An 18,217-nucleotide genomic window follows, 5' to 3' on the forward strand; every position below is an offset into this window, starting at 1 on the left:
CTGCTCCAGCTCCACTGACAGTGAGAAATGGATTTAATAGCCAGAGAACATCTTGTCAGCAGTCTAAAAAACCACAATGTTGGGAGAGTTTCTTTTTTTTTTTTTTACTCATCTCTGGATCCCAGGGGTTTTGCAGTAGGAGGGATATTGGAAAGACGGAAAAATTCCAATGTCAATACAGCGTTCAGCTTCTTTTTTATCCTGTTATATACATGATTCATTGTCTATTCACTGTGAGGGAGGGTGCGCACAGTACCAGTGATTCTACATGTGAAATCACATGTGTTGATGGCTTCCATGTATCATGATAGAGAATGCTAAAACTGCCCATAATGTATAATAAATTAAAGGTGGTGTGAGATTGGATCTGTTACAGTTACTGTTGTGTTATATTGCTGCTAATTACTCCGCTGTTCCAAACGTGTAATGAAATGACTCGCTGAAGTGGTATTTGATTATATTTAAAAGCCGATGGAATGACAGTGATGCAGCCTTGCCAACATTTCCAACCAAACATACCATGCCTGTAAAATAAGCATACAGCTATACAGAACAAAGTAGTCAGGCTTTTAATGCAAATGAAGGAATGAAAAGGGTGAGGCGAGGAAGAGGGGTGCATAATCCTGCCTTTTAGAGAAAGTATACTTCAATTTTCAATTTTCCACAGCAATATCTTCATAGATTCATGTAATGTTTTCTTTCTCCCTTTCCAGGGAGTGCTTGGAGTGGTGTGAAATAACTTACTGATAATCTGCCTCTAGGTATACTCTAGGCTCATGCATTGCAATGCATGTACACAGAGAACTTTAGGAGGAGAGAAATCCAATCAGAACAGCATCAGCTCCGGCACTGCTTTACTGGACCACAGAACAAACAGCATTCAAAGGATTTTGTACTTTAATTCTCAGGTGTTTTGTGTAGAGGTGTGCTGCAGTACTCTCCATCAGCACGGCTTTAAGATGAAGCAGTGTAAGGAAGGTAGGTCTGTGTCTCTCTCAGCCATAATTGTGCAGAGCCCTATCTAGCTGTCGTCTCTCCAGGGGAACAGTAGGCAGCTCAGGGGTGTGTTGTTATATTTCACACTTAATGATGTGCAAGGCATCCTCAGCTCTTATCTGCAGGCCTATTTTAGTCACTGACACAGCCTCTAAATTACACAGCAAATGCTGCTCCAGCACCGTTAAACAGTTTAGACCAATATAATGTTTCCTTAGAACCACACTGACAAGTTCATACAAACACATTTTTAAAAGAAAATAATGAAGTACGTCTTGAAATCAAGATTTTAAACCCTCATGCAGCATCTCTTTATTCTATGAAAATGTAGATGCAAAAATACACAAGCTGTATCTGAATGTGATTAATCATGTTACACCACTTCGACTGTCAAACTACAGTTACAAAAGATCTTCCACTATATTTTGCACATGATGCAAAATGTGGTTTGCGTTCAGATTATGAATCAAATGCTGTTTTTATATTAATTCACTGAAATAGCTTGTAAATTACACAACGTTCAGCATCAATGTGTAATCAAAAGACACGTTTCATCACCTTATAATGTGTAAAAACACTAAATCACATGTCCACGTTTAAGGAGGAACATGGTTGTGTCATTTTGCACCAGTCAAACGCAAACTAACAAATATATTCAATTTACTTTCACTTGATTCTTTATGAGGACGTGGGATTAATAGTTGTAGCACACGATTCTTTGGCCTGATTGTGATTTCCTTTTCAAAGATGCCTTTTTGTTTGATGAATCAGAGAACAATCCCACACGCACAGCCGCAGTCATCTCTGACCGCTCTGTCATTGGCTGGTGGATCATTGCACAACATGTTGAACTGGCTTTGACTTGTCTAATGTGATGGTTTACCAGCAGCAGAGAACTACGTTAGCATACAGCATCTACAGCTTGTCTACACTGAATGTTTCTCCAGGTATCTTTCTTCCATTTTACTAGATTTTCAAGATCTAACTTGTCTGTTCGTTCTACAGCTTAACTGCCTTCATGTGCGGTTAAATTACTGTTTCTTTAAACTCAAGACCCCCACTTGAATGCTACTGTCTAGCAGGAATAACACAGTTTGGACTAAAACACCCAGATAATAGAGACACAGACTCAGGATATGAAAGGGAGATTTTCTAGACGGAGCACAACTTTGTAGTGAGCTTTGATTTTTAATTTCCTGTGGGGTGAAGTGACCATTCTGAATGCCAGAATTTAATTTTAGCAAGAAGGAAAAAAAGTGTGTGATCTCAATTATGGTGGATAGGATGCCCCTCTGAAATGCCTCCACTTTGTGATGCTGCCTGATGAGATCTATTTTTATGTAAAACCCTGCCTACTGTAGCTCTAATCAAAAAGCTGCTCCCCTGCTATTGTTGAAATCGTTCACTGAGACCAACAGGCACTGCAGCTTTTGCCAAGCGCTATATATTTCCTAACAATGCCAAAAAGCCAACAGGCATATTGATTCCTCCCATAATAAAAAAATATGTAAACCATTAGTGTACAATCTGCTCCACTCACATTAAATTAAATGTATGTCACACAAAATCAGTCCATCAGATATTTAAGTGTTACCTGGAATAACGACACGTCACCATCTGACTAAACTCAGCAGAGGCTGATGTGATTCACAGACGCTGTTTTGGTTGTCAGGGTAGATGTAAACTGTGTTGCTGAGTCCAAATTATGCTCTCACAGCCTCAAAGGGGGATCTGGCTCAATCCCACAAGCTCAGAATTATAAAGCCCAAGGATAAATAACGGCTGACTGTGAACTAAAATGAAAATTAATGATCCAGACTGACTTGACTCAGGCAGACACTTTAATTCTAGGGAGCCTTGCTGTGGTAGCATGTTAAGGGAAACATGTTATTTTGACAGCTCCCCGCTGACCTTCACCTGAGCTCAGGGACGGGGAATTATGGCCTCAGCACGGCCATCTAAAAGCAATACATTTACACTTCATTATGTCAGTCCCCACAGGCGGCACGGAGCTTATCAAGTACTAATAAATATGAAATCTTGTGCTTTTTAAAAAGCAGCTTCTATTTTCTAAACAGAGGAATGAACTCCTGCATAAACATAGAACTGTGAGTGTAACGGGGAAAATATTGTTTTTTAAGATAGAAATCTGGCCAAAGGCTGATTCAGTATGATTCTAAGACACAAAATGCAAATCTGCAATAAAAAACATACGTACATTAAGATGCTGATGTCGAAGTGCACCACACACTGACAATAATTAATCAGATCTATTCTCAAATCCATCAAACTACAACTCTCACCTGCTTGATATTTGTATTGTGTTTTGTACAAAGACAACAGGAACTACAGCTTTGTGAAAATGATCATTCCTCAAGTAGCTTAATTGTTATGGGAGGTTTCATTGAGGCTTATACAAAACAAACCTATTACAGTCACAGAGATGAGGAAGATAAATGACTGATTGGTAAAACACTACAGGGAATAACCACAAATGAAACAATTAGCTTAATTTACAATTCATGAGAGGTGTGAGCGTCACTGGGGGGGAAGATATGAGGATGATATATTCCCAGTTTTATCTCATTAGGATATTCATACTGTAATACACATTTAACTGCTGTACAGTGAAACTCTGCTAACAAGACAGCTCTAAAATGATTAACTCTGACGTCATGGCGTCAACCCAAATGGTGCAATTTCTCATTTTGATTAATGGTGCAAGTTTGTAGCATGGCTTACTTTTGATTGGTGCTGATACCAATAAGGACAACATGGTCAGAACTTTGCTCAGTTAAAGCAGACAAATAGTTCTTCTCATTTTTATAATCATTATCAATAATAATAAAATCATCAAGATTCTCATCTTGAAGACGTGGAACGGGCTTATATTTAATACGATATAATATATATCATATGATCAATAACCAATCATTGTGAAGAATCAGCAGCTGAGCTCTTTCTTTGGTTCGAAGGGCTTTTGAAGAAGTCTGTGTTGTGACGTTAACATAGAAATCCAAGGTTTCACTTTCTTTGTCAGCAGTGAGTCATTTCTTCCTAAATTATCCTTTCAAAGACACCAAAAATGCATCAATTTAAAACTTATCAATGTCCTGAACTCCGTGGATGTTTTCCACTCCTCTGTGCTCAGAGTTATTTACCATCACAAGTCGCCTGAACACCTCAACTCTTAAAACTGTACTCTTGAAAATAAGCCTTCAATTGTATTTCAAGACCCATTAAATGTTGCAGAATGACTGAAACCGGGTCTGCTGGCTATCATCACGCTCCTCTGAACTCCCCCTAACGACAATGAAATGAAAAACACGACTAGTGTTGCCATTTTGATGTTGCTCCAAGGGGAATCTCATCTGCAAGCCAAAACAAGAATGCGCCGATAACTGGGAACTCATTGATACGGCAGCTATGGATCAAGCGGGGTCATGTAATCTCCCACTGTCTTTCATCGGCTTGTTTTCTCTCTCTAAAGATGTGTGGGCAGTGCACAGGTGATTTGAATCTGAGGAGCGAAGAAACAACACAAGGCAGAAAATGAGAGGGGAGGGCAACCGAGGCGGCCGGATTTACTGCATCCAAAGTGAAAAACATTTTTTTTTTTAGATGAGCAGCAGCAGAAATAGACGCACTAATAGAGCAGGATGGTTTTAAATGTAAACCTAATGTCTCATTTTGAGCTTCATTGCAGGCATTTTAGTAAGTATGGCACGACACAGAGCTTGAATGGGAATTAAAAGGACTGATTGTTTTGTCTTTGAGCAGGAGCCAGTGACTTCTCTTAAAACTTAAGTTAAAAAACAGCCTCATGGTCTGTAAAACACTTCAGTGGATTTATGGTAAGTCTTGAATTAACTTTTAAGTTTTTATTCTCAGTAATGATTACTTACATATGGTTAGTGTGATTTGATCCTCGACAACAAACCCCCCCGACCGACAGCGTCCCTGATCCCTGAGTCATATGACTCAGCGACTGAGAAAATGATCTCAGGTTTGTACACCAACTGTTCAAAAGTCACCTTCCCCGGTGCTAAAACATCAGTAAACTATGATGATTGATAGCAGCACATTTTGCGCATTAAAATTCACGACATGTTTAATCGGAGCAACAACAGAATTTGTCTTCCAAGTGGAGTAGATATGGCACTTCGCTTATAATTAAACAAGGGACACGAGCAATTTGTTAAACAAACATGAGCTGCTCAAAAATAGAGGTTAATGAGATGCTCCCTCACTGTGATAGAGGAAAGTGTTGTATTGTGGCGGTTATTATGCTATTATGCAACGTGCAATTCCTATGTTACTCCTCTGAATGGGGGGAAATCTTCATACCTATTTGCAAAAGGAAGCACAAGAAGAGGGAGAGGGAAATATTTTATATATATCAAAAGGGAATAAAGAATGGTTCTGTCCCTGGGGACATGTTGGTCTTGCGCGTAATGACTCTCAGTGCAGACCTCCTGAGACAAATTGCCACTGACCTCCATGGATTTTCCAGGGCACACTCGATTGGAAATGGACTATTCAATTTCCCACAGGGAGCCATGCCATTTCCCCGCTATGCATCATTGAAAAGGCATCCACTTTTCGGTTTGGTCGGTCCAACTAGAATATTCACAGAATGTTGTATCAATAGTACAAGAACTCTGAAGTCCTCGCTGTAGTTACATTTACCATATGCTAATACGTTCATTACATTTTATTTAAGCATAATAAATAAATATTCGTCAATACAAGTGCTGAATGGATGAATTATGTCCACATAGCAAAACAAATACAACCCAACCTGAACAGATCTCACATATTCCACATATTTAACATTACATTTTACAACTAAAGGTTCTGTTTCTGCACATGAAGCAGTCAACAGGTTTGGATTTGGTTGCACTGGACTCCATATTGTCAGATTAGATGCTGATTTTGGAGTAAAAAGTTGGACGTGTGTTTGTTTGGGATAGAAAATGTAATTGTAATAACCATAAAGTCGTCACATGTAATTTGTTTTTATTTGTGTATTATCAAAAACACATTTGTCACTTGTGAACCCACTTTGTATTCCCCTCCATATTTCACAGTACGCGCTTTAATGCCACAATGAAAAGACGAGGCAACAGTCGTGGGAAGGACAAATTAATATGTATTGGTGTGTGAGTGACTCCATATAGATTAGTCACACTGTATCCCTTTTTGCTCCAACATGTCTGAAAAGTAACAAGCTGCAGACTTACGGCGTAATGGGAGAAGATAAATGAGCCATTAAAGACGGGGGAAATAACAATCTCTTTGAAGGTAGCTAAGCCACCGGCTCGCTCTCATAAATCACCTACACAAAGCAGCACAACACTGCACCATGCGTCACTCCTCTTTGTGTACACTTTTATCTCATTTCATAATACATACTGAGGGGATATATATGATTTCATACCCTATACAGTGCATCATAGCAGCACCTGGAAGCTTTCCAGCAGCGGAGGGCAGTAAAATGGCCGTAATCCATGATTGAAAACCTGAACTATAACTAAACAAAACAACATGCAAAGGATGCATTTCACAGGCTGCTGGTGAAGTATAGGTATCTCCCTTTTATCTATTTTCTGCTAAATTCTGTCCAATCCCTTCTGCGGGCCAAGAAATAGAGTTTTTCATCACTGCAGTCTCTCACTGGGATCGACCGGCGATATTGATCTGGAGCAGATCTCCTTCCACTCCACCTGGGGAGCCAGATGAGCCTTGTTCATATTGATTCAACCTTTTTATTCTACATTCTCCTTCGCCCTTTCTTTAGGTTGGGAAGAAAACATGCTTGTCATCTTTTATAATAAATATTCTTTGGGAATGGCATTGATAACTGTTAATCAAAAGTCTGCGGTTTTGTTATCGCTGATGATGAACACGAGGAGACAGGGATGCTGCTGAAACCTGCCTCCGACCTCAGAAAAACTGTCTGCTACGACAGTTTAAAGATGTGACGGCGTGCTCCTTATTATCTGATTTCGGATGCTGGCGATGGAGCTGAGACTGGCGCGAAGATGCAAAACATGTCCATCAGAAACCCAGGCAGGCAGGTCTGATGTCTGAGAACAAATGTTTGCTCAAAGCAAATAAAGCTAATTTTTTTCAAAAAGAAAAAAACTCTTGTTTAACTTCAGCAGCAGTCTGAGTTTCTCTTTTTTCCTCCGTAGCTGTATTTCCCCTCTGTGTCTATTATAATCACATGTCTCTGTTTTATAATCCCACTTTATAACCACATAGTGCCCTTCTCCCTTTCCCTGCCTCCTTCCTTGTGCTCATTCTTTACATGCCTCTTTCTGTCTGCTTTTAAGTCCTTCACTCTCTCCCCGTGTCTTCCTGCCTCCACCTCAGGAGCAGAATCTGTGGTAATGTACTAATCTGTGGAGCTTTAGTGCAGTCTTGCCAATCTGCCATGTCAAGAAACACAAATCTCACTCCAGGCAATTACAGGCCTCTTTTCTTTGCACTGCAAAGGCGTCTGTTTCCCCATCTCTGTTGCAGCGAAAACTGCCTCTGTGACCCATCAAGTACAATTACCTTGTTTGTAACAAACACTGATGGCCCTAGGGTGGTATATGGAACAGGGAAGCTAAGCAGTGCAGGGATGAAAGAGGTACTACGTAGAAAGTAAGCTATCAGTATGCATGAAATCTTAATGCACTGTAGTAATGTTTGTTTGGACAACCAGTGCCGTGGAGCGCAGCAAGACAACAAGGACACCAGTCCCTTATCAAGCCGGCTCCATGCTAAGTCAATATGGATTTACTGGAAAATCCTGATGGCCTAGAAATGCTCTAAAAACATAGCCCACACACACATTTATCAGCTCATACTTGTTTAGTAACTAACTAACCAGCTAATTTTGAAGGGAACACAAATATGTGCAATAAATATCATCCACCGTCCACCTGCTGGTGGCACCTGCGTAAAATCCAGAGAATCGCTGGAGTCAGCAGGAATCATTTTTCCAGGCATCCATGTCACGTCTGTACCAAATTTCATGGCAATCCAGGTGCTTCAGACTGGAACAAAGCGCCCATCGCCATCCCTGGAGCACGGCCAGAAGCTATAACACTGAACTAATAAGGTGATACACTTATAGGTCATATTTATGCTTCTGATTTTAGTGAAATTTTGACGACATGAACGTAATGTCTCCACAGCCGTGGTCGTCAGACTGTGTAGAAAGGCAGTGTGGATTTGGCTACTGGTGGATTTGATTGTGTTCCCTACATGTTGGCATTAATTGGGCAATTTCTGCACTCTGGTTTGATTTTTAAGCCATTAATACCAGTCAGCTTCATGGGCAGCAGGTGGTGGGCTTAAACTATGCTACTGTACTGACATCCCAAAATAAGCTGCTAATCAGATAAGCGTGGCAGTTGGCTGGATGTTGGCTGGTTCCCAACCTGCCAAGTGGGACCCTCTAAATATGTGCAGTGATGACTCTGATCTCTTACCTCTCTTTTGCCATCTCAACATCATTATCATCCTTTTATCATGTGAAATACTGAGTAACTTTACCCCTGCAGACCTCCATAGATTAGGGGGAGTAATTCTGGTTTAAAGGATAACTGTGGGCCCTCCTCAGAGTGACTGGTAGGTGACATATTTCATTTTCAAATCCAAAATCTGTCAAAAAAATATGTTGCAAACACCAATATTATCCTTTAACGGCTTATTACTCACACATAGACATATTAAAAGACAGTGCTTTGTTTTAAAGACATAAAAATATCACAATAGAGCAAGTATGTACCTGTACCTGTATCTAAACACAACAACAATCTGTATAAATGTCTCTGGTTCTCTTAGCTAATCAAAATGTTTAGCAAATTAAACCTCCTCAGGTTTCTAAAACTGGCCGATCCAGTTAGTGTGAGTGACGATACCAATGTATTAGTGCATCACCTAATAATCATTTCCTGTCATATCTTTCCAAAATAATTATGGCAGCAGTTATTCATCACGCTTTCTGCCTCACTACCGCATTCATCGTGTTACTCACACCAGCGTTATTTGGGAACGTGCGTATTTATATGTGTGAAATTAGTTTTGGTGCCATTCTTTTGACGTATGCAGCAACTTTATTGTTTCTTGTAGTAATAGTTGTCTAACAATTCCTTTCAGATGGAGCAACAATAACACATCTCAGTAGTAGCCCTGAGGTGTCTGTTGCCTGCAGCTCATGAGAGTGTTAGTGCAGAATTATGAATCAGTATTTGTTTATTCTTATTTTATTTTGTATTATTTTAATTATTTTTTTTTTCAGCAGACGGGATTTGAAGACATTTAAGGGAGGAACCTGCTTCCTTTTACAATTCAGTGACTGTTCTGGGATGAGCTTTGAAATTTAGGTTGGTCAACAGAAATATTTGCTTAAGCTTGCAGAAATAAAGGTATGCTAAAACACTTCTTTAGGATTTCTCAGCAAAAATCTTAGCAAAGATGTGAGAAGGAAATATTTGCTGAGACTTAAAGCCTGGAACTGAGCGAAGCTGTGACACCCGCAAGATAATGTCACAGTAAACCTTTTCCCTCACCTTAGTGTTCTTAATTTCTCAGTGAGCTGAGGGAGCCGTTTGAATATGACAGAAATTGCAAGGTAATACGTAAATATGAAGACAGAGCTGCATCTTTCTGTAAACACTCGGATTTTACTTCACTCACACTTTGAAAGCTTTGCCCTGCTGAAAGAGCCAGGCTGTATATAAAGGTTGTCTTTATAAGAACACACTTTGTCTTCTGTGCTAACAAGGTGGCTTCTTAGGCCATGAAAAACAGAACTAATCTTGCACCTTGGATCTTTTTATAATGCATATTACACTTTCACAATCATTTTCTGATTACTTATGTGTATGCAGTATCAGATTCAGTCAAGCTCTTCAGTTTGGGGTTCTGAGACCAGATGGTGATGATGTTACCCACATGCCAAAACCAGAGATAAACCCAAATCTTAAATCTTAAAGAGTCTCAAACAGCACTTCCACTGAAATTCTGATATTTCACATAATGAGTGTCCACATGACCACTGGCTGTAAAGTTACTATCTCTAAATGTGTCCTCCAGGAAAAGTATGAATAAAGAACTCACTCCCCATAACTAAAGCAACACACCTCACAGTTATTATTTATTTATTTTTTTAAAAACCACTGCAATGGCAGCTATGCTTAACATCTAGGGTTATAGCTGAGACACTGTAATCCTGGGGGAGTCAATGGAGCTGAAAGGATTTCACTGACAGTCTTCCAGATTTCATGTGAAGCAACAAAGGCAACATCTGTTGTTGATTCAATGCGCACCACATGGTATCGTGTTACCTGTCAGATAAAGAAGGCAGACGAGTCTTGACAAGTTGCACTCTGACATGCTGTTCCACGTTATTCAAAAGAACTTATTCAAAAGAGCGTTGTCATTGCAATGGTGCCGTGTGCTTCAGGTGGGCTACTCTTCGGTTATAGCTACTGTAAATCCTAAATGTTATCCTGAGATACGAAGCGCCTCCCAGTAAGATCGTCTCCATCAGGGGGGCCCACACGAGCTACTTTTAAAATGACCAGGTCAAAATGATCTACCTACACTAAAAATGCTAAACATATATTTATTGATATAGTTTACTTTATATATACAGTATATGTTGGCGTACACTGCATAAGTGCAGCTAATGTAACCCTTGGTATTACACATAAAAATGAACAGCAGTAATGCACATAGGTGACAAACAGTGATGTACACAATATATTAGAATATATTATAATATTGCTCACAAGTGACCAGAGGAACCTCTGATGACCTGCACTGAATGGAGTCAAATCTCCCTTCCTATCCCAGAGTATCTCTTCTTTAGTAGATATAAATTGGAAGGCTAAAGCTGGAGTTTTGCAGTAGCTAGCACGTTTGACCGCTCATGTCCCTGCCGGGGACCCGTAGCAGAGAGGAGCTCTCAGACTGGAGTCCTGTACGATTCATTACATACGTTCCTTCATTCATTTTCTAAACCACTTAGTCCTAATTAGAGATGACAGATGATGGACTACAATCTATTTTTTTTAATGTCACGCGATCTACCCGACGTATCGGGCACCCCTGGTCTCCATTATACATTTAAATATGATCAGTACATGTGTAGATTCCTCAGAGGAAGAGACATAAAAAATAAAGCACGATTCTCTCAAACTTTTTGGAATGACCTGTCAATCTAAGTGTAAAGCAAAGAGGGAAATGTGGAGCTCCTGAGCAATCCAGCCCAACTCCTACAGAATCCCACATGGAACCAATGCGCAGCGCTCTAACACATTTATTTCACCTGCCACTTTGACAGTCCTTATAGATAACCCCTGCGAGGTCACTATGAAAACCCAAAAATACCAGAAAATGAAAATGACTTGTGCTGCTGGCCACTGTGCTGCCAGAAGTAATTGAAGTCAGGAAAGCTCTCAACCACGCTTTGGGGATTTATCACTACAGATTTCACAGTAAGAAGGTGGATCGCAGAAAGAAAGGTTGTAAAATAACTTTTTATACAACTCAAAATATTCAATATATGTAGAGAAGCCCATCATTGTTGCTATTTTTAAGTGTGAAAGTTAAAGTATCTTGTGTAGGAGCACTTGAAATGTTCATTATGACCTTTGCAGTTTTTGCAGATGGTGAAACTTTGCAGAATATTGGACACTAACCTATCTTACTGAGCTCGTGTTAAAGTAAATGTGTGGTACTTCAAAACCACACACACTGTATGTCAAGTGAGGCTTTTTCCAATCTCTTTCTCTGACCACACTCCCACAGCACTCACTCACTCACTGAGCTGTGCTGAATACCAAATTAAGCGCTGTACGATGCCATTAGGAATAAAGACACATTCACATCTCCTTGCAAGAAGCTTTTTCTTCAGGGTTAAGTCAACATGTCCTGGATTAGATGGGACACTAACATTAGAATCTAGCTACTGCATCTGTTTAGCATTTTATGATATTGGTTTTGCCGTGGACGTCAAACTATACATAGTGAGGTCTGTATTTGTCTTGCATGGACTTGTGATTTAATTATTCATACTTTATGCACCATGCTAATGTCTATACCACTGCATGTAGAGCCATGCTCTTTGCCTCATGTGGCTCGGGTTGCATAGATGCATCACAAACACATGCACACAAAACTTTCTACACACGTCATCCATATCAATTATTAACACTAAAACCCACAAACCGCAGTTTTGTAGCATGTTTAAGAACATAACTAATATCCACACCTTGTTATCTGATGGCTGCAAATATGTTACTTTGATAATCTAATGTTCAGTTTCTACATGCCGGCAAATTAAAACAGCACAACCTTTGTGAAGTGAAACTGAATGATGGATATGTGACTTAAGGTCTTCTTTGATCGTCAGTTTCATTTGACATGCAGAATATAACACAGCATGTGAAAACAACCTCACAGAAATCCCTGGTAATGTGCATTATATAATGAAAAGGGACAATTACTATCTTTAGAAAGTGAAAGCAATTACATTAGAAAGTATACTAATTTAGAAATAGCCCAGTGGTACCTGTAAGCCTGTCTGCACAGCCTGCAGTTTCTCTTAAGCTGCACATGGCAGTCTATTGTGATGACAGCAATTAAATACCCTGTGATTTGTGTGCCAGTGGTATTATGACTTATCCTACTGTATGCCCTGCTCTCTAGAGCTGGATGGAAACCAGGTTTTAGGAATCCAGCGTCAGTGCACCAGCTGAAAACAGCACACAGAAAGTAGCCCATCCTCAAGGGACCAGCCATGAAACAGAGGATAAACCATACAAGTGGTTAATGTGACAAAGGGGGACCTTGGGGGGGGGGGCTAACATAATACACAATATTCTCACGAGCTTAAGGCAGACAATGAACACAGGCACTGTCCTCAATCCTAGATTTAAGGCTCAACTGGGGATATGTGTTTGCGACCACACAGTACATAACTGGACTGACTACGTTTCACACTGTACGACACAGGGGACAACTAATCATGGCCCAAATTAGAAGCAGTGTGCTCAGATTTGTCAGATTTGTGCCTCATCAGCATTCTCTCAATCTCCCCCTGTGGCTTTCCTTCTGCCACATCTACAGCAGGCTGGGTGTTCGCTAGTGTAGGGAAAAAAACAAAGCACACTAAAAACAACCACTCAGCATCAAGTGTGTATTAGGGGTCTAAAAAGAGCTGAGCAGTCCACGATTTGACTAGTTAACTACCTGTGATGTCAAACTACTAGTCGACACTAAGCGTTTTGCTCACAGAAACATGTGCCGTATGCTCCAGACAGTTGCATTGAAACACTGCCATTCAAGATACTTTATTATATAATTAGGTCAATGACATCTAATGTATGAGTCCATGATTTTGCAAAACTACACAGCTTTAAAAAGAAGTTTGATTTCTCCAACCACCCACAGTGGAACTGTATGTATGTGTGTGATGAAAAGACAACTTGTATGCCTCCATTTACAGAATCATAAGCAGCCAGCTGGACTATGGAAATGACACTTACCTTATGAGATGGAAAAATCAATCTCTGCATTGTATAATAAAGAATGTGTGTGCGAGTGTGTGTGTGTGTGTGTGCGAGTGTGTGTGTGTGTGTGTGTGTGTGTGTGTGTGTGTGTATGTTATTCATACATCGCTGCAGCTTGGACAGAAAATCCGATATATATTGTAGCTACAAATCTTGTTCACACAGCACAAAGCAGCACCTCTCATTGTAGTAAGACTTACCTGTTCAGATGATGCTTCACAAGTGTGTGACAAAAAAAATAGCATTTAACAAAACACAGTATTTTCTAATTGGTGTAATGGAGTAAAAACTGCACATAATAATTTGCGAAACTAAAACTAATAACACAGTAAATGTCAAAGCAATGAGCAAGCGAAATCAAAGAAAACCTTATTTCAGAATGCAAGTGGAACACTTGAATGTCATGTTGTTAATTACTGCTTTAATTGTCATTACATGTCGTTCTTCAATTAGTAAACCAAACACGTTGACATTCAAGATTTCCACACCAGAGTAAGCTCATGATGACTTGCTAAATTTGGCTTTACTGAAGTAACCAACTTGAAATAATCAAAGATTTACCTTGAATGCTCAGTAGGGACCTTAGAAGCCAAGCTTCCCCTCTCTGCCCTGAGGAGGAGAGTCAAACGGCAAAGATCAGAAGTCCACTTACCCCACAGGGAGGAGAGGTGAGGATCACAGCCAGGATGGGAGGCCCACAACACTATGATCAAACCTCACCCGCAACCCCAAAACCCATTATTCAAACAAAAAGAGTGTAGTTACCCCTGGGTGGTGGTGATGTGCTGGAACTAGGACAGCAACTATTGTGTTCATATGCCCATGTGAGTCTCATTTATGATTATCATGCATCAGGCAGAAAAGAAACAGGTGACACAGCTGAAACGTGTGAACGCAAAGCAGAAGCAGCACCTACCTTGAAAAGCTTTCATTAATTAGTTGAGAAAGCAATTTTTTTAAAATGCCAATGACTTTATATACTTCACTTAGCATGAGTATATAACGCCACAAAACTCTGCTGTCATAGCTTAATGAATTCAGAGGATTAAAAAGGTAGTACCTTTATTTTTACCTATGAGATTTGATGAAATGTTCCATGAAGAAAGCAGATTCCAGACAAAAAGGGAGAACAAAAGGAGAGGAGACACCGATAAGTGTCACAGTCAAAGTTGGAAAAGAACAGAGGACAGGAGAAAGAGGTTTGATGGCTACACATATGTGCAAACAAAGGGAAGAGGAACGAGACAGACAAGACTTCACACCCCTGCCCTGCTGCACGATGAGGGTATGCAGTAGCCGCACAGATGGGAAGATGAAGACTGAACGGACTGTCTGTGCTCACAACATGCATTACAGAAGCAAGGACAGATAAGGATTAGCTTAAAAAGTCACTAAGCTATTTTCCACCACCATGCATTATATCCTAATGCTAATGTCTCTTTGCTCGAACCACATCCTCATAAAACATCAGAATGTAAAGTAGATGTGAATAATTAAAAAGAAAGAAAAGATGGAGAGAAGTGACACCCAGCAGAGTGGGGAGTAGAAAGCCAAATGAGCTTGAAAAAGAGGTCATGTGGAAAAAAAAAAAAAAAAGTCACTGGGAGAATGAAAATCAACTAGGTCATTCAAAATAAGTGAAATGACAGCCTGTATCTGAAGCTTCGAGCCCGAGTGTCGCACAAGAGTTAGAGGCACATGTATCTGTGAGCACAATGGGAGCAGGCGGGACGAAGGAGGAGTGACGGGAAAAAGGAACAGAGCTCATACCTTGGTCGCCCATCATCAGGTGTGCCAGACCTTAAAGGAAAACAAGAGCACAGTCAGCAGAGAACAAGGGATCATGGGAAGCTGTGTGACACTGACACGCAGGCATCTCTTTCACAGTAGATGTCTGTGTTACTTAAGGAGTGCTGGGAAAGGGAAGAGTGGGACGGAGAGAAAGAGGAGGGTGCACAGACAGGGTTAGCACGATGAGCATCTAGTCAACCAGAGCAGGTTGCAATGCATCATCAGCCACTTACTAGTCACCATTCAGAAATCTAAATTCAGGCTGACCTTTTTTTTTTTTTTCCTCTCTCACTCTCTCTCTTTCTAAGAGATGAGAACCACTATCATGCTGAAAGAGCAATCCCTCTACACAACTACTGTTTTACCTTGACCTTCAACAACTGTCAAGTGTCCACATAATATCTGAGTCACACTTGTGTCATACAGAAGAAATGAGGAAGATGATTTGGACGCGCTCTAGTCAACAGACCACTCTTGAGCTCCACACGGCCAACAGTTTAATTGTATTGCATTCATTTGATTGACACTGTCAGCCACTGCATATTAACCATGAACAACAGGCTCTACATTCAGCACTAAGTGCTTCGCTTGGCTGCTGAGTCTGTTTCCTCTCCACGGTTGGCACGCCATTCGGGCGACTTCTTTTCTTTTCTTATGCTGCAATTTAATTCCGACACTTTCAGCAACACCTGGAAGTGGAAAGTGCTGAAATTTGTTTGCCACCATTGAATGTCCTGTTAGCTACCTGCCTGGCAAATGCAAGCAGCTGTTGTGGAAAACTGTCAAACACAAACTAAGAGTAGTTCACTCCAGTCCTGGCACCAAATAGGAAAAGGAGAGTGAACCATCTCGCCAATAAAGAAGAGGAGAGCGCGGCGTGAAAACATCTCTGTTCTGTTTTATGACAATCAGCCTGTGATCATAATTACTACGGACAAACAGTGAGGTGGGCACTTTGCATATTTAAATGAAATATTCAAATAATCAGTGTGCATTGACATTTTAAATGAGTTTATTGATACTCACTCAAGAAACTAATCAGTATAGTTTTGTTTTGTCTCACAATAATACTTCAATTAAGCCTATCAAGATGATTTTTACCATATTTTACTGTTTTATTATTCATTTGTTCTTTCTGATTGGTTTGGTTGACCTGGAGTTAATAGCCCACCCACTCTCTCCGGATCCTAAGCCCCGCTGTTTTTATTATTTTGAATGTTTTAATTTTTATTGAGGCAACCACACTGAGCACTGAAGCACTCCTGAGATAAAAAGATGAACTAAGTCTTTACAGTCAACCAGTTGGCAGCTTCATAACCTGCAGCAGTCTGAGGCGACTCAAAGTGCTACTGAGTTAGAAAGCCTTCTGATCTTATTCTACAGAAATGTAATTTAGGCATCAATTTAATCCTGTGCATGAAGAGTTATGAAAGGCAGACGTGCAGCGTCCTCACACATTGTATGTAATCATGTTTTCACCCATTTCAGTACAATATTTCACTTTAAACACGAGAGGAAACGTCAGTGAGTGAAGTCAAATTTATATTTTTTTATTTTGTTGTTTCATTTTTAGGCTGCAACTGTTTCAGCATTTATGGAAATAAAAACCTAAATACTCAATCTAAAAAAAAAACACACACACAAAGAAACAAAAAATGAATTAAACCCTGTTTCAGCAGACTTACCACACCTGTAACATCAACACCATCACCAGTATAAAACATTGGCCTCCATGTATTTGAGAAGCCTTGGCCATCACAATGTGCAGGCACACAAAAGTTAGATTTAAATGAATGGAAACCAACGATTAAAATACCCACCTTCGTTATAGTTGTCTTCTGGAAGCACGGACAGGCAAAGAGAAAGAGAGGAAGACATTCATTAAGCAGCATGCAGACTAGTACTGGCCGTTGCATGTCGTAACCATGCAAGGCATTAAACATCACATGCAAGTGACCTATTGTAACCCCGGCAGAGGAAATGCTGATTTATCCGTAGACCTTCATTTTGTTGTCCAGCTGTTTTTTGCTCGTACGCTGACCTGGAATACAGGACAGAGCCGTAACTGCCTGAGCCCTTCTCAATATTTGATGCAACCTAGAATTTAATTCTTTCAAATGAGTTTTTGTTGACGGCAGAATTAAACTGGCATCACTGCTGAAACACTGAAGAACCAGTACTGATGATGAGGCATGAGATGGTAAAGGGATAAAAAGCAGAACTTGAGGCTTGAAGCCGGTTCATCCTGTGCGTTCGGCTCAGTCAATCTTTTATTCATTGGGCTTTCTTTTTTTTTTTTAAACATGATGGACTGTAACTTTTGGTATCAACAACTATTTAATTCAGCAGACTCAATGGGATCTCTGTGCAGTGTTTGTTTTTTCTTAAATGAGAAGCTGCTCTGCACCACAGGTGATGAAATTTGCTGCAAGAGAAAACAACCTAAATAAATCGAGTTGGCTGTGGTATAGCCGGCGACGTCTCAGATCGGGCAGTGGGGTCTCGTGACTGCAACTCTGTTCAGGTGATTTGGTCACAGTAACGAAAGCGTTGCAATGACCAGTGAGAACCTATTGGCAATGCAACAGGAGATTGTCTCCAAAATGAAATTGCCCTAACATTAATTTTGGCAGTCAAAGTGAAGTTTGTGAAGGTGAGAAGACTACCATGTACGATCTGGCTGAGAGAAGAATTACATGTTGGTGAAGTAACAGCAAACTGGTGAGGTACACATCATGCTGTCGGTGGGGAAATAAACTCATTGAACCAAATGATGTGACTGGAAACATGCAACACCAACGAAATGAGAGCGTGAAAAGGCCCGACTGCCTACAGGAAGAACAGAATGTAGT

At 40.2% G+C, this 18,217-nt stretch overlaps 1 protein-coding gene across 3 annotated transcripts in view; it reads right to left on the reverse strand.

Moving 5' to 3' along the window:
• LOC139210586 (neurexin-1a) overlaps window positions 1-18,217 on the reverse strand; it is a 227,609-nt gene that overhangs the window by 192,613 nt on the left and 16,779 nt on the right. For 2 of the 3 annotated variants that reach the window (XM_070840646.1, XM_070840645.1), the window contains exons 2-4: window positions 17,186-17,203; window positions 15,345-15,374; window positions 14,136-14,183 (exon numbers count right to left, since the gene is read on the reverse strand). In XM_070840646.1, coding sequence (XP_070696747.1) covers window positions 14,136-14,183; window positions 15,345-15,374; window positions 17,186-17,203 — 96 coding nt within the window. Of the gene's footprint in view, window positions 1-14,135; window positions 14,184-14,634; window positions 14,647-15,344; window positions 15,375-17,185; window positions 17,204-18,217 lie in introns of all 3 variants that reach the window. The other variant, XM_070840648.1, reaches the window with a different exon arrangement.

This window comes from Pempheris klunzingeri, chromosome 12 (assembly GCF_042242105.1).
Source record: "Pempheris klunzingeri isolate RE-2024b chromosome 12, fPemKlu1.hap1, whole genome shotgun sequence".
Classification (NCBI taxonomy): Eukaryota; Metazoa; Chordata; class Actinopteri; order Acropomatiformes; family Pempheridae; genus Pempheris; species Pempheris klunzingeri.